The following is a 19,846-nucleotide window of genomic DNA, read 5'->3' on the forward strand; positions in this document are numbered from 1 at the left end:
GATAGCTTTGCAACACCTGGAGGGTTCAAATTAAAACATTTGGAACTATTAGGGTCCAAATACACAAATAAATGAGCCAAAGACTAATAAGAGTGGGTTTAGCAAAATATGACCCCTTTAAAGATATACAGACCAGTGACATATCAAAGGAAAATCCCCATGGGAGGGGTCTGAATGATTCAGTTAGTATGGAAATGTATTTATTGAATGTGTATGAATATTATTTGTGAGGGACAATGTACCATATTAAACATAAATGTTAGAACTTGATAGTTTCCTCAAGGTCAGCTTTCATCTTCAAAACTGATGAGAGATCTCAAATCATTTTAACACCTATTGGGAGATCTTAGTAACACTTTCAAGACCTTGCCGTTGGTTTTTCCTTTAATTTGTCAACCATCTGTATATACAATACATACCACAATTTAATGTTTCAAAAAAAGGCAGTTTTATTGCAGTTTTAAATACCACAATGTCTCTCAGATCTCAACAACACTGCATGAGATTGCATTTTACATGATGGGCAATGATACAAGTAAGTATGTAATGAAACAGATCTAATATAACAAGAACAGATCACTGGAGAAAATTAAAGGAAAATTGAGACCAAAGTTGAAATGAAACACGCTGGGCACATTCACTATTCCTGTCCTCTTCAAGCACTTCTATCAAGCCAGGTTTGTAGAAAAAGACAATGAAAACATTCATCCTGCATAGTTGCGATGCATTTTGCATTTGTATGCAATAGATAAATGGTTGTATATGTTCACATTGTAGTGGCTCTGCAAACCTTGGTAGCCTGACAGGCTTTTAAGTACCACCATTAACCTAAAACCTACGATTGAATAAGGCCTAAAATATCATTCATCCTAAAATCATGAAACTGTCTCTGTTAATTGTAAATAAATGTCATCAGCAACACCTCTGGCCACATTACAAAACTCTCTTTATGTCACTTATCTAACGGCTCTCTTATACTCATGTATTATAATAAGGTAAAACATTGTTTTTGCTCCTTTAAAGGTTATAACAGCTCATTCATCCTGCACTGACAGTGTTACATAACAAGCTGAATAAGATACACTGACAGACTGATAAGACACAGACATATGGACGAGCACACACACAACAACCCTATGGTGAGTTTTGATGAATGTGACCAGTGCACATACGTGACTGCAATTGCACAAAATCAAGCATCATGATGTAAGAGAGGTCAAACTTGAACCAGCTGTTTGCATTCCAGGAGGTTTAATCATGTCGGAACAATGAAAGACAGTGAAACTGAGGGAGGCCGTCAGGCAGTACAGCAGCTATTCCTGCATCTCTGGTGGACAGTCCCAAACAGGGAGGATACTATTTCACAAACAATGTGTTGTAGGTCGAGAGTTTGTTGAGTTCAGAGTAAAGGGACTCATGTTAGGGCCACAAAAGAGAATATTTTTCCGCCTACCAAAAGCAGTCTCCATTTTTGTCCTCGTGTTGAATTGTCTCAGAGTTTATAAGTGGTTGGCAGTGTCTCTTTTCCGCCCCCTAGCTGGGAGAGAGGGCAGGACTGTTCTCTGTGCTGATGTTGACCAGGCACTCGCTTGACTTGAGGCTAGCCAGGGACTTGCAGCTGGGAATGGAGGCCAAAGAGCCACACAGGCCCATCATGGAGGGGGTGTAGTCCTTTTCTGAAGAGGTGAAGACAGAGATACAATGGAGAGGTTTCAATTCACGTGGATGTTTACTCAGTTACTGCCCTGCTGATTATAGTATGGTATTAGGTATGAATGAATTTGCAACCTGTGCACCAGGCTCCTCCATTTTGTTTCCCCTCAATTCTCTGTGAGTCTGAGTCCAGGCTGATCTCTACTGACAGCAGCTCTGTGCTAGGGAAGCTCCTCCTAAGGGTCAAGGAAAGGACAACTGAGGTCAGCTACACAATAGACTGCTCCTAGGGAGGCCAAAAATGTACTGCTGTTGGGTTGTTTTTGTGTACAGTGATAAATCACCCAAAAAATCTGTTTCTATTTAACAGCTAATTTGTTTCCTACTTTAACAGTTACAGTTTGACTTTCTCGATTGTTTTAATTAAAAGTAATTGTCTTCATCACTGTGTATTAATAGAGCTTCAGAGCAGAATGAACAGCTCTGATATCCAAAATTCTTTAAGCCTTTATGTGATTTTAACATAATGCTGGAGGCTCTGTATCAGGAATTTTTTTACGATATCCAGAACTGTTGATTATTAAATAGCCATGTTTTATTCTTATTCTAAATAAAACATTAACAGAAAAGCCGTTTTAGCTGCATTTAGATAAACTACCACTTTAGTTTGTTTTGTCATTGTTTGTTGTGGTTTTTCTGTGTCTTTTTATGCATTTTTCCTTAGACTCCACTTTATTTTTTGTATAATTTTCATTAACTGTAATAACCCTCTAATAATGCTCTGTATGTTTAAGACTGACTGTGTGTTTGTATTAAAATGAATAAGCCAAACATACTAATAGTTATACAGGGTTAGATAAACTAATTGTAACATGCTGAAGTTGACAGCTGAGAAATGTAGCAAGCTCTCTATGGAAACATGGCAAAAAGTACTTCATTGAAAACTACTTTTTACATTTTTGCATTGAGTCAAGTCATTGTATACTGCATATGTATTTTATTATAGATCATTTAGCATTAAAATCTGTTTCTTTTATCTCATTGTTTTTGTGTTTTGATGCAAAGTGTTTACCATTACATTTTAATTTTGTCCTTTTGGTGTGAATAATACACTTTAGAAGGAGCATTATTATAATTAACTTGGTATGACTTGATTGAGTTTTACACTTTATTGTACCCTCTACTGACTAATATTAAAAGCTACAAGCAATGTTTTTAATAATAATCAAAATATCTAACATTCTTTTTTTTTTCTTTTTTTCTACTCTCTCATTTCTTCCATCTCTTTCCTCTTATATGCACTTTATTTAGTTTTGTATTTTACACACACACACACACACACACACACACACACACACACACACACACACACACACACACACACACACATATATATATATATATATATATATATATATATATATATATATATATATGTATATATATATATTATTTATTTATTTATTTATTTATTTATTTTTTTCCTCTGTTTCAGTTAAACTCATGTACTTTCCTTCTGAGTCAGTTCCTTTTTTATCCTCAGTGTTTCAGGTTCTATCATGTTTTCATCAACAAGGATTAGTCCTTAATATCTGCACCATAAATGTCAGTGTTTACGCTTCTCATATATCTATATTATAAAAGCCAAATGACCTCTGTGTGCACGTGTGTGTGTCCGGGGATTCACACAAAATCCGGAAAGAGCTGACTGCTGCAGTTTGACATATTTATGTATTTTTGGCCAAGGAAGAGACTAGTGAAAACAGTAAGTTGAAAGGACCAATATTTTTTGGAGATATTAGTAATGCTGGAATACAATAGCCTTATAATCACGTTGCTATGGCCAGAACACTTTGGACAAATGTGGTACAGCATGCATGAATGCACAACATCATAAAAAGTACCACATCTAGAACCTGTGGTTCCCCTCGGGTCAACGCGCTAGCGTCTGTATATGTTTAGAGCATCACTTATTCATCCTATATTTTACTTTACTTCCAACTTTGCTGTGTTTGACCTGAAAAATTTAACTTTCTTGAACGCCATCACACTACCTGGTCCATAAAGGTTCCTTAAGTACTGAGAAGCTATTTGATTTAGAAAGCAGTGTCATTACTCTCAGATTAGTAAATACAAGAAGGACACTACTGGTGTAACATAACATATAATTACAATAATAACTGAAAGAAGCTGAATTACATTTGATTGTATTCAACAACACCTTTCTGTTTTGACAGTTACACTACATGTGTGCTCATAGAAAACTCTCTATCAAACCTGCGAAACAGCTTGACATCATCTTGGCTGTTATACGGCTGCAGTGTCGGCCACTGGTTGACCAGGGGGATTGAAAGGTCTTTAACAAGGTGGTTAGAGTCACACGGAATCAAGCTTGTCCTGTCGAAAACAAGGGTACAATATGAGACACAGCTGCAAAATCTTTGATGATGTTACACAATTAGTCAAATCCATGAATCTGGTAGAGCTACACCTTTGAATGTCCAAATAAACTTACGGAGTCATATCAGTCTTATCAAATCATAGTCAAAATTATTAACAACTTATTCAGTTAATATTCTTTGCTTAAAGGGGTCATATGTAGTTTTGATATTCCAAACTATCAATAGCAGGGGAAAGTCGTGAACAGAAATACGGCAATTTCAGCATCAAACTTCTTTTTTTTTTTTCTTTTTTTTTTTTTTTTTAATTTGCAGCTGCGTCCAGTGGTGAAAACAATGACAAGGCCTCTATTTTATAAGGGATTGTCATTATCTTGGCCCTCTGCTGGCCATGTGAGGCCAGCAGAGGGACTCACTACTCCCTCTAGTGGTCACATACATTCACAGTAACACGTCCACCCATGGCTGTGAATAAATTCAGTGCATGTGTATTCAGTACAATAATCTGACCTCTTTTTGAACATTAGAACTCTTTATTGTAAACAGCTGAATGTCTTTTAGGTAATTTTAAATTTTTAAACAAGAAATACTGCATATAACCCCTTTAATATGTTATATTAATGTCAATATTAGTTTGGATTTCATTCCCCCATGATCAGTCTTGTGTAATATTTAATAGTGGATGTGCTGCTCCATAGAGTTTTTACCTCCTGACTCTTGTTGCTACTTCCTGCCTTCTTATTAGCTGTTGTGCATCAGCCTTGCAGCCAATCATCTTTAGCCATATGTAGATTTTCCATTTTGTTGGCCTTTTGTATGTGAATGTACCTCTGTTTGTAGACCCTGTTGGATTTTTTTTTTTTTTTTTTTTTCAATAATGGAATTTTTGTCCATCACATTTGGTTTGTTGGATTGTTCTTGTATTTGTTTTTCTGTCAAACTTCTATTGTTTCAGTTGTGAATAGTGGTTTATGATTTGGGTAATGTTATTTCCTTCTCAAATATATATTATTTGCTGTTTTAGTGTGTTTTTATGCAGGGGAGAGTTGCAATTTCTGTTTTTTTCTTTTTGTTTAGAAGTTCAGTTGTAGATGTATAAGTTTCTTTTTTCTCGCCTATTAAAATTGGATTTGCTTTCATTTTGGCCTTGTTTTGAGATTAATTCTGGCAATAAATTATATGTTATAATTCTGTCTTCCTCTTTAGTTGAGGGATGTAACAGTTTGTTGGTTTACTACCATCCTATGTAGCTTTGTGTTGCATCACACTGTTAGAGGTGTTATGCTGTCTGTCTACTGCACTCACAGTTGCTCCTGAAGCTCCAGAACAACAGCTTCCAGTTCCTTCTTTTCCTGTTGGCTTTGGCTCTGTAGTTCCTCCAGTCGCGTTTTTAGCCTCTTGTTCTCTGTCTCTGTGTTTTTTAGCTGAGACTCACGCAGACGCACAAGCTCCTCCAGGTATCCCTGACAACACAGAGCCACACTGGGTTAACTGAAAGAAACATCCACCCTCAAATACTCATCCATCTGTGATATTTAGTCATCAGCACTACTTATTTTTGGCATGCAGGGTGGGTCTACCTTCAACCTTATGAAGTAAATACATGAGAACACCGGCAGTGTTTAATATCTTTTCTCTGTTTCCAAAAGGTCAGGAGTCTTGTACATGTTTGAACACATAAAAACGTAACTGCACACCTTCTGCGCATTGACAATCTTGAACCGTTGCTCCATCTTACGACACTTTGTGCTCCAGCTCTCCTCATCAGTGACCAGTGGGATGTAAGGGTGTTCAGGTATGCTGTCATCACTTGCGCTGCTGTCAACACTGTGCCGATCATCGTCATCACTCAGGTAATCATAGCTACAAGAGAGGTGGCCATTTTTACTTTTTTTAATGGACATTATTCAGGTTGTTTTACAATTATCATTTAATAATCACAGCAAAAAAAATTAACCATGAAATACATAAATTATATTTGTTAAGTATTAAGTAACTGAAAAACTATTAGTGCTGCAAGACGTCTTTTCTGTGAGGGAAAACATACCATGAGCCAGACATTGTAGTGAAATGAACCCTTTTAAGACTGCAATTATAACAGGCCGCCTAGGTGTCTTCATGTTTTCTGTGTGTCCGAAATGGTTTTTTTTTGTTGGTTTTTTTTTGCCAATCCTTTTGCAGCTTTGTTTTCAGGAAGAACTTAACTTTCAATATCTGGCCATTAATTATCACTATTACAAACAATAAATGCTTAAAACAGTGTGTTTTAGTAAAAAAGAAAAAAAAAGGACTTGAAGTTTTTAATGTATTATCAGAAACAACTGTAAATGTCCATAACAAAACTTTCTGAGATACCAAAATAAACTTTTAACTATTTTACATCTGCTTAAACATCCTTTTTGGTCTTGAACATTCAGTATGTATATTATGGCTTCATATTTTTTGTTATTTCCAGGCATTTTTTAGCCTGTGTGGAAGTCTCTGAAACAGTTCATTTCTACTTGTAATAGAGTCCCACACTTTTGTCATAAAGTATTATATAGTGTCAGAAACCTCAGGATCTCAGCTTTTTGATGCCGTTTAAATTTTGTGGACAGCACAAACAGTTCAGGAGTTGCAGTAATTTCAATGCTGTAAAGTGCAAAATGCAGCACCAGAGAAATTGCAGTTGTTAAAGGGTTAAGGATGAGAGGGTGATATGAGATTATTACACAGTTATTTACTACAGAAATCAGAGATTTCACTCCCAAAAATATTAAAAACTTATTTTGTGCTTCTGCTAAATAAAACAGTCCCAACCGTGTCCAGTCCATTGCTATGCTGTACACATAGGAGTCTTTCATTGACCGGTAATATTGAACAAACCCATGTCATATACCTTTGTGTGAATTTCAAGTACGGTGTATAGTCAATCACAGCAGAAGATTTTCCATCCAAGGCCTCCCCTTTCAGGCAGAAACTGGAAAAGAAAACATAAACTGACACCAAACACTAAACAAACACATTTTAAAAGGTAATAATTAGCTTTAAGATGCAGATATTTACTTGGCAAATCTCACTTCTTACCTGAAATCTATGGCTCCGAGACCTATGAGCATCCCTGTTAGCACCGTGGCTTCTTCTCTCAACATGATGGCTCCTTCTCCGTAAAACCTCCTTGGGAGAAAACACAGTCACAGCCAGGTCAGAATACCATTAAACAACATTTGGCATTTGCTCATCACACAAAGACGTGTGCTGGAGCTCCTCACCTTGTCGTTCTGCTGTCCCTCAGAGCAGTAGCGATGTATTCAGACAACCTCTTCTCCATTAGTGCTATTCTCATCCAGGCTCGGCCCTGAGGAGGTCACCAAAGGTTGAGAAGAGGCCATTGAATACAAATAATTATTCAGCCTTTTGCTGTTGTCTTAAACCAACAAAATTGTAACCCTGCAGTCTGCGTTGTCACCTCTAATATTAGCCCCCAAAGACCCAGTGCAACTTCTGTGGCAGTTCCCAAATTTTCTCTCTATTTAACCTTTCTTAAGTCAATTATCACCATTTTTTATAATACTATCCTCTGTATTTTGTGAATTTTCAGTGAAAATCAAGTATTTTTTTTATTTTTAATTTACTGACCATGTAGATGTTCATAAAAGCTAAGATTAAAGTTGAAGGTTATTATATCTGAAACAGAGAACACTGAAGAAAAACTGACTTTTTCAGCAAAGATATCAATAACTGAACATAAAACAAGTGTCTCCATCCACTGACATTTATCAAGCTCCATGGGTTTACTAGTGAATCAATATTACAGAAGATGACGATGTTTCCACGTTCACTATGGAGCCTCTGAACGTCCAAATGGGTCATATCTGATGACCATGAAAAGATGAAGAACTGTATTTTACACCAGTTATTTACATGGATTGATAGGATTAGTGGATCAACAGGTATTAAACTGTTTAAATCAGTAGATGGCTTTGGTTGACAGTGGCCGTTTGGGTCTTTATGGGTTAGACATTTTCACCTGTACTTTAACCTTCCTCTTGTGTTAGGGACGGCACCAACCCATTTTAGGTTTTAAATGCATAAAAGAACCACTTTTTTTATTAATATTTATTTCATTTCATTGTAATTTCTTCCTTTTTTCCTAGTTTACTCAGTTCTGGTTCTAGTTGTGGTTACCATTATAATTATCGCCATGGTTGTTATTGTTAGTATTGGTGATATTCTCTTGTGAGGGTCTTCGCCTTCTTCTTCCTTTTTCTCCCCCCTTCACTCTTTCCTTCTCTCCTCCCCCTTTCTTCTCCTTCCCCCTGTTCCTTCATGTCAGGCCCCGCATCGAAATGTGGTTCATCGAAACTTAAAATAAAGACAGTAGAATATCAAGGGGAGCCTCATATACTTTAAGAAGTTTCCCTTGGCAAAGCAATTTGTTCAGCACAAAAAGGCAGCCAGACTACCATTCTGCTGTTATAATGCTGGACATGACAAGTTAAAAAAACAAAAAAACAAAAAAAAACAAAAATCGCTTATTGCATCAAGGCTTTTTGACTTTATCAGGAACCTCTATTTTAACAAAATAATACAAAAAAAAATGTTTTCACTAAATTATGAAACGCTCTGGTTGAAATTATGACCTTTGTGTTGTTAGGGTTTTGACTCAGTTATGAAAATAAGATTATAAAGCAATAATTAGAGCCAAAACTGAAATCCTAAGTGTACTGTCAGCCAACATACTGACAGCCAGCTCCTCTCCCAATTATGTGAGCTTTTGGGGATTCTCATTTTGTCTTGTTATCCAGTTTACCTGCACAAAAACAAAACAAGCAAAGACAGGCATGTCCAGACATGCGAGGTCATTTCAGTGTAGGGTTGGTGACTGCAGAGTGCACATCGAGGGGTATACTGACAAAAAAAAGGCCCACACTAAAAATATTAAAACCAATATTATCATGGATAAGGAAGCCTAACAAGATAACCAAGAGATGAGAAACAGACTGGGTGATAGATAATTGTTTTTTAGTGTATTTTACAGCTGATTTAAGACATTGGTCAAAATGGACCGATAAGAACATAATAGATGACAACAGAAAGCTAACACAAGAGAAAGGTTAATTATAGTGTTTTTAGGACTTACCTTTGCTCTAGAGGTGCTGATGTTTTCCATGCTCTCGATGCTGCTAATGCAACTGTTGGGGACTTTAGCACAGGCCAGGCGGATGAAGTCCCAGAAACTCCGCTGCCCATCAAACCAGCTGCCAGAGCCTAGAAAAACATAAATAAAATATGAACGTTATTGGAGAAGCTGTGTGACTTTCACTATCAGTATACAAAACATATGAATGTATTAGAGAGCAGAAGTTTCAGTTATATTCACAGAGCAGGTACTAGTGCAGGTAAACTCCTTGTTACCTTTGAAACGGTGACTGAGGATGTGTTCAAGTATGGCTGCAAAATTGATGAACTCTTCTGATGAGTCATCAATGGGCTCGGCTGTGTATTTTTCTAACAGCGTCTTGACTGAAAATCTATAAGAGAAAGTAGAAGAGTTAAAACTGAAACTGGAATGTAGGACACAAGTAATATGGGAAAAATGAAACCAGAAACAGGTGTATGGAATACTGCTTCCCATTGTTTTCTGTAACATAATCATCACAAATTCAGCACAAATGAAGTCATAGCAGAAATATAGTGTTGAGTCATCAAAACATCTACGTTCTCTTATATATGATAGTTTGATGGTGTAGGTCTCCTCACACAGTTCTATCTTACTACTCATTTTGGTGCTCATTCTTGTTTCCACACTTATAGCTGATGTCATCCATTTACTGTGAGGAAGACACTTAGTGAGCGCTTTCAGGAAACACCAACGTCTCATTTCATCGTTTAGTGGACGGCCTGACTTTATGACTTCAGTGTGATGTAATACTGATGGCTGACAGCACGCCTCCCTTTTGCCTTATTTCTCCTGCGTAGCATTAACACTGTGAGGCATCGCTACCGACAACAGAACAGCATCATGATTGAAAACTGTAATAAAGATTCTTAAAAAATCTATTGCTGCTCCAACCCTCTGGAACTCCCTCCCACCTACCATCCAACACTGCTCCAACCTAAACACCTTCAAATCCCTTTGCTTTTACTGTTTAACTGTTTTACATTCATATACTTGCCTTTTGATCCTGCTTTTTAGGTGTTTTCAATGTGTTTTGTTTATGTTTTTACCTGCTGTATGTAAAGTGTCTTTGAGCACCATGAAAAGCGCTCTACAAATAAAATGTATTATTATTATTATTATCAGAAAGGAAAAAGAAGGCATTTTACACCTGAGTTATATTCACCTCTATTCTGTGGAAATGTAAGCGTCAATGTTAATGAAACGTTAATGATTCATCTACTTATACTAATACATTACACTGTCTGATGCAAGATTTCAATACAACACATTTTATTAGTTTTCTAATTGTGATACGAACATCATCTGATGTTTACAGTGACTGGTCAAGCTTTGCTCTTTCTGCAAGTTTGACAGTCGGCTTCTACTGGACATGGTATTATAGGCATGACAGTATGCAACAGTCATGCTTAGATATAATAGCAGGGTGAGGACGTTGCTTGTCTAAATCTAACCTATCCTAGTCCTAACTAGAAGCACTCGGAGAGCGCAGACCTCCGCCAAGGCTGATCAGTGGCCCCCCCGTGGGCCCCCCCACCCCCGATCACCACCAAAATTTAATCATTTCTTCCTTATCCCATTTCCAACAAACCCTGAAAATTTCATCCAAATCTGTCCATAACTTTTTGAGTTATGTTGCACACTAACGGACAGACAAACAGACAAACAAACAAACAAACCCTGGCAAAAACATAACCTCCTTGGCGGAGGTAATTATAACCATTAAACCAAGCCTGAAAGGTTCATCTTAAGTTGGGATCTGACCAAAATGCTCTCCTTTTTTGTTTCAGGTCCACAAACTATGCTTAAAAACTATAACTGGATCTCACAAAGACTGTCACAAAGACCGACACACACACACACATAGTCAGTTGACTTGGTGCAGGCGTGTCTATTAGACAATGCTTACCCTAAGACAAACCACTAAGACAAGTGATTTCACTCACCCATTGTTCCAGGCAACAATGTCTCATTCACTGTCTGTGACTGTGGCCAGATACTGGACAATAATTGGCTGACTATCTTCCACATCAAAATGAGCACAATCCCCTGTGCTTTCACTGTATCACAGACTGCAGGGCTGTGGCACGACCCAGATAAGCCCATCAGTGGCTCAGCAGAGTTACAGTCCTGTCCACCTGCACAGCTCATGGACTGTGTGCACAGTTGATGCTCATATTCAGGTCTAAACACAGTATGACAAACACAGACTATGAATTTACGCGTGACTGCAGTCTCCATGGGCTTAGTGTTGGCTGTTGACTTTGGAAAAGCAAGTTCACTTTGATTGTAAAGATTAGCTGTGTGCTATTTAGTGAGATATAATTGTCTAGTTGCAGATTATAACAAAATGAATATCCACCTTCGCGCAAATTATTTATTGTTGAGTAGTGAATTTGTAGCTATATGTAAAAGCACTGGGGTCTAACACAAATGTCCCTCAGGTGACAAGGAGATATGATAATAAAGTATCGTATCATATCATAAATAAAGTAGCCACTCACTGTGAAACAAAAACAAAGGAGAGAAGGAAGCCTGCTCTTACCTAATGTAGAAAAATGGCAGAATCTATTAACAGTAGCTCATTCTTAGGCAAAGGTGTCAAACATATGGCCCGGGGGCCAAATCCGGCCCGCCAAAGGGTCCAATCCTGCCCATAGGATGAATTTGTGAAATGCAAAAATTACACTCAAGATATTAAAAGTCAATCCTTTTACTTTAAGGGCCATATAAAGCCCTACTTTAGTCTCAAGTGGGTCAGATCAGTAAAATACTACCATAAAAACCTACAAATAATGACAATTCCAAATTTTTCCTCTGTTTTAGAGTAAAAAAAGTTAAATTACATGAAAATGTGTAAATTTACAAACTAGCCTTTCACAAAAAATATGAAAAATTAGAGATGTCCTAAGAGAAGTAAGTGCAATTTTGCTAATATTCTGCCAGTTACTAAAATATTTTGTGTATTTGCAGATCCATTGTGATCTGTAAATTGTAATGCACATTTACAAATGATAAGCAGAGGCAGAATATAGTTAAAATTGCACTTATTTTTCTTGATAAATTTCTGAAATTTGTCATGGTTGTTCATGTTATTCACATTTTTAAAAGGACAGTTTATAGATGTAAATGTTTCCATAATGTAATTTGACTTTTTTCACTATTAAACACATTGAAATGTTTGGAGTTGGCATTATTTATACATTATTATGTTATTAATTTACTGGTCTGGCCCACTTCAGATCATATTGGGAAGATATGGCCCCTGAACTAAAATGAGTTTGACACCCTTGTTCTAAGGTAATGAAAACACAGCAGTTCTGATTTTAGAGTAATTGCACACTAATGAAAACATAATAATGAATATTATATTCCATTGCTGCAATTACATTATTCCTAAATCCTCTTAAATGAGTAGACCTTTAACACCCATGAAGTGAATTTCAGTCACATAAGCAGAACATTTAGAGACAGAGGAGACATGAAATCAGTCTGGCACTATAGGGACGGACAATATATCAAATTAATTAGATTACTTTTGCTTTTTGAAAACTGTAAAAATAAATAAATAAATAAATAAAAATAAAAAAGCCTACACAAAATCAAAAATCATTCCTATGAAGACCCATTGCGCACAACAAAAAATCGAAATGCAATTTGCTTTGTACTATTAATTATGATCAGATAGATAGATAGATAGATAGATAGATAGATAGATAGATAGATAGATTCAGTCAGATCTCATTTGCACTAGTGCAGCTTTTGTTTTGCTTTGGCTTCAGTAAATTCTGCAGGGTCCCAGTGTTTTAGTCCTACTTAAAGTCACTGCTGCTAAATATATCTTTGTAGGTGTGACTGATCAGCTCTGTCTCCAAGTTGTAGAATAAATGCATCAACATTTATTGTGTGGGTAAGAGCCGGAGTGTCTGTCTATACGTCTTACAAGTGCAGACCTCTTTCCAACCAAACCACAAAGGCTAATCAGGCCTTGATGTACAGGTCTTTTACTGCCTCCCTGCCCCTAGTCCCTGGGGTGCCAGCTAGTCCTTGCCCCAGGAAGGTTGTCGTCATAGCAACCACGCCATCAGCAGGGAAAAAAATAAATCGCACTGACAAAGATGACACCGCTAAAACTCCCACTGAGAAGAAGCTGTGTGTGCATTGTTGTTCTAAGTGGAGTGTATATTCCTGCTGGTGTGATGTGAGGTCGTCAGTGGAGTGTGTACACGCAGGCTCCGTGTCCTTACAGGCCCACGGGAAGTACATGAAGTTCATTCAAAAGGGGGATGACGTATGCGTGGATGTCAAAATGTGGTCGAAATAAAAACACTAGATTTCAATTTAGTCCACATGCAGGGGTTTACACGGACACCTTGGGTTAATAGCTGCAGGGTTTGTTAAAAATCCAGACATCCAGACATCACACACCGGTCTGGCCTTAAATTAGACTGACCTGCAAACGGTGAGGAGGTTTTTTCGCTCCACTGCCACGTTCCGAGTGGACGCCTTCATCGAGATATCTGCCATGGCCATCGCTGCCTGCACACAGCCGGGCTCCATTCAGGAGGAGGCAGCCCCTCAAACCAAAGGACCCCTCCCTGTCGGCCACCGTCGGCCCTCCTCACCTCACTCACTTCGGGATACTGAGGAGGAGGATGCTGATGCTGAGCGCCTGCATCCGAGCGGCTGACAGCGGTACCCGGTCCTCTAAGACAGCCTCAGTCCTGGATGAACGGGACCAAAACACGGGCTCTGTTGTCGGTGTTAGTCATTAGCGCAGAGGACTGAATTAGGTCCAATCTGCTGTTTCTCCTTCTGTGTCTCCGCCTCTTTTTTTGACGTCATCACTACGTCACTGGATCAGCTGGAACCAGGCTGAAGATGACGACACACTCATCATCACAACACACACATAGAGGAAATACTATTAGAGTCATTTATTACGCTAACTATACAGTAAATGTCACTGCTTTTATATAAAAATACATACATTATGTACACTGTAACAAGGATACTGTGAAATGTACAGTAACTTGCTGGCAGCAATTAGCAAGTAAGTTGCTGTATTACATTCTAAAGCATACTTACTGTATATTAAATTACAGTACCTGTAAAATACTGTAATTGCCATTACAGTACCAATCACAGTACTGTAGTTGCTATTACAGTACTGTAATATGGTGATGGATTTTGTATCACAGCAAATAGTGGATTACTGTGAAATGGGAATTTGGGGTATTTTATTGAACACTCCAAAACAAAACCAAGCACTCAACTTTTTGTTTTAAAATGATGAAGCGAAAGAAGACATGTAGATATGTGATATGCGCATAAATTTTAGACTTACATTTCTCATGGAACCAATAAAGCCATTCTTGTTTTTCTATCTCTTGCATGGTGAGTAAAAATAAAGAACTGCTGTTTAAGGTGATAGTTTGGATTTTTTTGAAGTAATACAGTTGAGAAAATGTTATGGCAAAGGAATGGGCTGTCTGATGGCAATGTAAAAAAAATGGGAATATCCTTTATTTAGCGTACTCTTGAACCAATATTGATTTATTTAGGTGGGCTTTGTTTTAGGTGGTTAAAATTCGCTTTGAGCTGAAAAGAAAGGTTGAAAATACAGCTGAAAAAGTTGAAAGTGTGGCTTGTTGAAGATTTCTACAATTTTACAATTTCATTTAGCAGACGCTTTTGTCCAAAGCGACGTACAACATAAGCAAGAATTTAGACTTGAGGGAAAAACCCTTAGTAAGTGCAAAAAGTGCTTCAAGTTTGACTGGCTGCAGGCGCTGCCATCAAGCATTAGAAGAAGTGCTGATTTCTCCATAAGAAACCATTACAAATTTTTGGCATGAAAAGCTGAATTTTTTTTTTTTAAAAATTGAAAAATATAAATACAAGCACTAATGACCTGAAGAAGCTGAACATTTTAAAGTTTGAAGGGTGAAAATCTGTGAAAATCAGATACATTTTGAGTAGTATTTTACTTGTGGAGTAGGTGGTCACATAAATACTTGCTCCCATCCCTAGTGAAGAATATTAAGAACAAATACGTGCTTACCTCTGGATAAATTCCAGTGATGTGGCTGCCTCCTCTGGATATTCAATGTTGACCACATAGTATGACCCAAAGAGGGCAGCTAAAAAAAAAAAAAAACCTGCTCAAAATTACTGTATTTTGATTTACAGTAAAATATATTTTACTGTAGAATTCACCCACCAATTAATTTTGCCCATGATGCTTTGCAGATCTACAGCAACATACTGTATACAGGTTCTACAGTAAGCATTTGCTCATTATACAGTAATAAAGCTGTGAAAACTACAGAAACTTGTTACAGTGTATCTTAACCCTTAAAGACTTGGAACTATCTTTATGGAGAGTTTTTCCTTTCGTAAGTGATTTATCCCCATTTATTATTACAATATAATCCTCTTTATTTGGCACTTTTCAGTAAAAATCAGGTATTTTCCTATATTTAATTTACTGATCCTGTAGATGTTCGTAGAAGCTAAGAGGGAATTCAAAGGTTATTACATTAAAAGGAAGAAAATTTAAAAATATCAGAAAAAAAAAATATTACCAAATAAACCATTGGTCAATGCTGCAGAACATGACATTGTTTCCATGTTCACAACAGAGCCTCTGAGTTTCCAAATGGGTCATATTTGATCAACTGAAAAGCTGAGAAACTGCATTTTACATGAATTAGTTTAATATATTGATTGGATTAGTAGTTCAAAAGTTATTAAACATATCAGATTAGATACTTTTAATTACTGAGGGCTGTTTTGGTCTTTGGAGGTTAAACAGCAATAGTAACTTTTATAATCATAATCTGATGCATTGGTTGACATGTCACATATTATAAAAAACTTCAGCACAGAATTTAATTCAACCAAAGAAATATATCTGATGCAGACTGTAGTCAAAATTATTCAATTTCTGAAGCCTAATTCTTCATATTGTGAGCCTCATAACTGAATGTCATATTTTTGGTCATAGTATGATATCTGTGTAACTTTACATTTCTAACACTGCTGCTTCATTTTTCATCATTTGCTATGTCATGAAAAAACATGAAAAAACATGAAGGAAATGATATGCGTTTCCCATTTTTATGTATTTTAATGTATTGATAGGATTAGTAGTTCAAAAGTTATTGAACATCTCAGATCAGTAGTCACCCCCCATGTCTGCGTGGGTTCTCTTTGGGTACTCCAGCTTCCTCCCACCATCCAAAGACATGCACTGATAGGTTCATTGGTTAATCTAAATTACCTATAGGTGTGAATGTGAGAGTGATTGTTTGTCTCTATATGTCAGCCCTGTGATGAACTGGAGACATGTCCAGGATGTACCCCACCTTTGCCCTTGAGTAGCTGGGATAGGCTCCAGTGACCCCCATGACCCTAGTGAGGATAAAGCAGGTTCACAAAATGAAGAATGAATGAATGAAGATCAGTAGCTCAGAAAATTCAAAGGTTACTATATCAAAAATGAAGAAAAGGTGATTTTTCCAGCAAAATATATCATGAACTGAACATAAAAACAAGTGTCTACAACCACTGTCATTTGTAAATCTTCATGGGTTTTATTGATGAATCAATGTTGCAGAAGATGATGGTGTTTTCATGTTCACTGCAGAGCCTCTGAACATCCAAATGGGTCATATCTGATGATGATGAAAAGCAGAGAAACTGCATTTTACCTGAATTATTTGCATGCATTGGTAGGATTAGTGGATCAAACGTTATTAAACATTTTAGATCAGTAAATGCTTTTAGCTGATGGTATTTGTTGAGGTCTTTGATGGATAAGAGGTCATTGCTGGACATTTGCAGCCAAATGAATGCTCACACCCTCGACAATGATAAAAAAAAATCACAAAAGTTATCATAGCCAGTGTCTATTTTGTGCATGATGGAATTTTCAATGAGGGGATGATAAATTCAGTTCTCACTGTTTGTATGCACATACAGTATTGTTTTTCAGTAATTTAAAATGTACAACTTCAAGAAATATAATATGTAAAATATAGAAAGTATACTTAATGTGACTTTACCTTTTGAATTTGCCACCTTAATTATGGGAAAAACTGAAATTTTAGTGAACAATGCCTACTTGTGTAGAATTTTAATAACTGCTGGTAAAAAGGCTGTGACCAGGCACTGGCTCCAACCTGAACCACCTAATCTGGAAAAATGGGTAGATATTGTGAATGAAATTTACCAGATGGAAAGACTAACCTTCTCCCTTCGGTTACAATGAACAAATTTTCAAATCTATGGCCAAAGTGGATATTTTTTGTTTACACTTACCAAACACAATCTGTTGGAACCCTAAATGTACAAGAAATGACAACGTAATGACAATGTACCTGGAATTGTCTTGTTTTTTATTTACTTAATTAATTCTACTTTTTATATTTATATTTATTTATTTATTTTCTTTTGAGAGAGGAAGTCAAAGTCTCTTGGTCTTTCGTATGTGTTTTCTTTATGTAACAATGCATCCATTGTTCACTGTTCAATTGTTTTGTTTATTATTAACAAAAAAAAAAAAAAGAAAGAAAAACTGAAATGTTTAGAATGGAACGATTGGTCATTGGTCACATACTTGTTACGTGACCACAGTGTAATTTCAATGTATGCTGAAATCTTCTCAATATTTCTAAATAAAAATCTGAAAAAAAAAAGAAATGTAATATGTTTGGATTTTCATGATTAGTCATTATTAAATTTTCCCATAGTTTTAGATGAAAACTATTTTGTATGTTTAGATTCTTTTGGTTGTAAATGTTTTCCTAACTGACTGGTAAGCCTTAAAAGAAGTTTGTTCTGTGGTTCGACTTGAAAAAATAACAATAAAGTGAGTCAAACATTTAGTTAGTTGACCTCAGCTTGAGATAACACTTCAAACCAGTCTAAACATAAATTATTAAACCATTATTATGATGAATTGAACAATATTCTGAGTCTGACAGGTGCCATGTAAACAACATTTTCCTCTTCAATATTCAGAATTAGGCCTTTTTGCTGAATGGAACATTTTGTGATTGAGACATAGAATAAGTTGATATTATTTTGGTTCTATGTGGATTCTTTGGACTTGTTTACAGCACATTCAAAATATGCATTGCAAGTGATTTATTTATTAATTTATATTGCGATATTGTTTTGTCACAGATTATAACACACATCCTACTTCTGAGGACATGCATAGAACGAGTGATATGTAAATTGGAATACACACCACCAATATTGTGGGGATATTAATTTTTATTGGATATGTAAACAGCTTATTTCGGAATATTTTCCTTTTTATGAAATTAGAGAAAAACAAATGTTCATGTAAATCTAGTTTGTCAGACACAGTAGATGATAGTTATGCACCTTAACACTGGATACTACCTACTATGGAACAGCAAAAAAGAAGCAGAAGTATATTCAGGGCTTCTGTAAACATACAGCAGCTCAACATAATGTATTCATTTTTGGGTGAATATACCTAAATAAAAAAAATAATGATAGACATTACATTAAATTTCTGTAATTACACCATTCCACATCTCCAAATGTTGCACACTCTTGTCTTATTGAGAAGAAAAAGGAGACAGTTCTGTGGTTTGATGTTACTGTTGTACTTTTATTTGCCTGTTTTTAATATTTTTGCATTATTTTCTATGGTTTAACCTCATAACAACCCTAGGGTTAGGATTAGGGTTAGGCCAATATGCATGTTAATAATGTTGGTGTAAACATGGCTCAAATGTAAGCCTAGAATGGGTCTCGTTTAATGTAAATGTACAACCAGGGAAAATGCTTCCTAAGTACCCTTCTGACAATATCTAGGGTTACTGTAAGGGTGATATCAGCAGCAGCGCAGTCATCATGTGGGATCATTTCCTTTTTCTGTAATGTCCAGTTAACTTCCTCCTCCTCCTCGTGCTAAGAGATGCTCACATTTCTGCAGCCACTGAATCAAACCAACTATAAAGTGTCATCACAAAGCTCACACAGACACCACCAAGTCCCAAAGCTTCCCTCTTTAATGAGTGGACAGCTGGTTGCCACCATACATTGCTGGTTGGGGGTAGGGGGTGGAGCTTTTTTGTGGAGCAACCACCCATGCATATCTGTGTCTGCTGCTCCATATGTTTAGGTCCTTAATATTTCAACAAATTAACTGAAAAATGTTTCAACTGTAGTTTCCAAGCAGTAATCCAGTCGTCTCTATAGCATCCCAATGGGCCCTATTTTTCCTTGCATAGGTGTTAAGGTCTACAGGGGTCTTGTGTGTTTTTCCATGCAATCCAGTTCCCTGTAGTAGGCTCTACAAACACAGACAGACACAGATAATGCCTCAGTGTCATTTATCTTGACAGTTGAGTCAACAGCGGGTCAGGACTTCCATTTTAAAAACAGGGGAAATAGCTTTATCTAGTCTAATCACTTTATCTGTGACCTTTTTATATAGCTTTTATTCTGCTACATAGTAAATAGTAAAACCAAACTTGAATTGAAGTGGAAAAAATACTGCAATAAAATGGTGTAAAAGCAGTGTGTTTCTGTCTGTCTTATTATATAAAACAGCTAAACTTTATTTGAAACAACATGGTAACACATT

At 36.5% G+C, this 19,846-nt stretch overlaps 1 protein-coding gene across 2 annotated transcripts; it reads right to left on the reverse strand.

The window, feature by feature from the left end:
- Positions 1-424: 424 nt before the first annotated feature.
- On the reverse strand, positions 425-14,033 carry rundc3ab (RUN domain containing 3Ab). Of its 2 annotated transcripts, XM_030122230.1 has the most exons (11): positions 13,667-14,033; positions 9,450-9,565; positions 9,175-9,302; positions 7,304-7,389; positions 7,119-7,208; positions 6,931-7,011; positions 5,750-5,915; positions 5,358-5,515; positions 3,931-4,050; positions 1,789-1,889; positions 425-1,676 (listed from the first exon to the last, which is right to left on the reverse strand). In XM_030122230.1, the coding sequence occupies exons 1-11, from the start codon at positions 13,771-13,773 to the stop codon at positions 1,534-1,536; spliced, it is 1,296 nt and encodes a 431-aa protein (XP_029978090.1). In that variant the 5' UTR covers positions 13,774-14,033; the 3' UTR covers positions 425-1,533. The 2 variants fall into 2 exon arrangements, with proteins under 2 accessions (XP_029978090.1, XP_029978091.1); XM_030122231.1 differs by lacking the exon at positions 3,931-4,050.
- Positions 14,034-19,846: the final 5,813 nt, after the last annotated feature.

This window comes from Sphaeramia orbicularis, chromosome 19, assembly GCF_902148855.1.
Source record: "Sphaeramia orbicularis chromosome 19, fSphaOr1.1, whole genome shotgun sequence".
NCBI lineage: Eukaryota > Metazoa > Chordata > Actinopteri > Kurtiformes > Apogonidae > Sphaeramia > Sphaeramia orbicularis.

What these genes read in the sequence shown, in the direction of transcription:
- rundc3ab (XM_030122230.1), bottom strand. Translation starts at nt 13,773, where the DNA reads ATGGAGCCCGGCTGTGTGCAGGCAGCGATGGCCATGGCAGATATCTCG. An exon ending in CCTCAGTCACCGTTTCAAAG is followed by an intron (nt 9,303 to 9,449) that starts GTAACAAGGAGT and finishes ATGTTTTTCTAG; the next exon opens with GCTCTGGCAGCTGGTTTGAT. An exon ending in AGATTGTCAATGCGCAGAAG is followed by an intron (nt 5,516 to 5,749) that starts GTGTGCAGTTAC and finishes CTGTGTTGTCAG; the next exon opens with GGATACCTGGAGGAGCTTGT.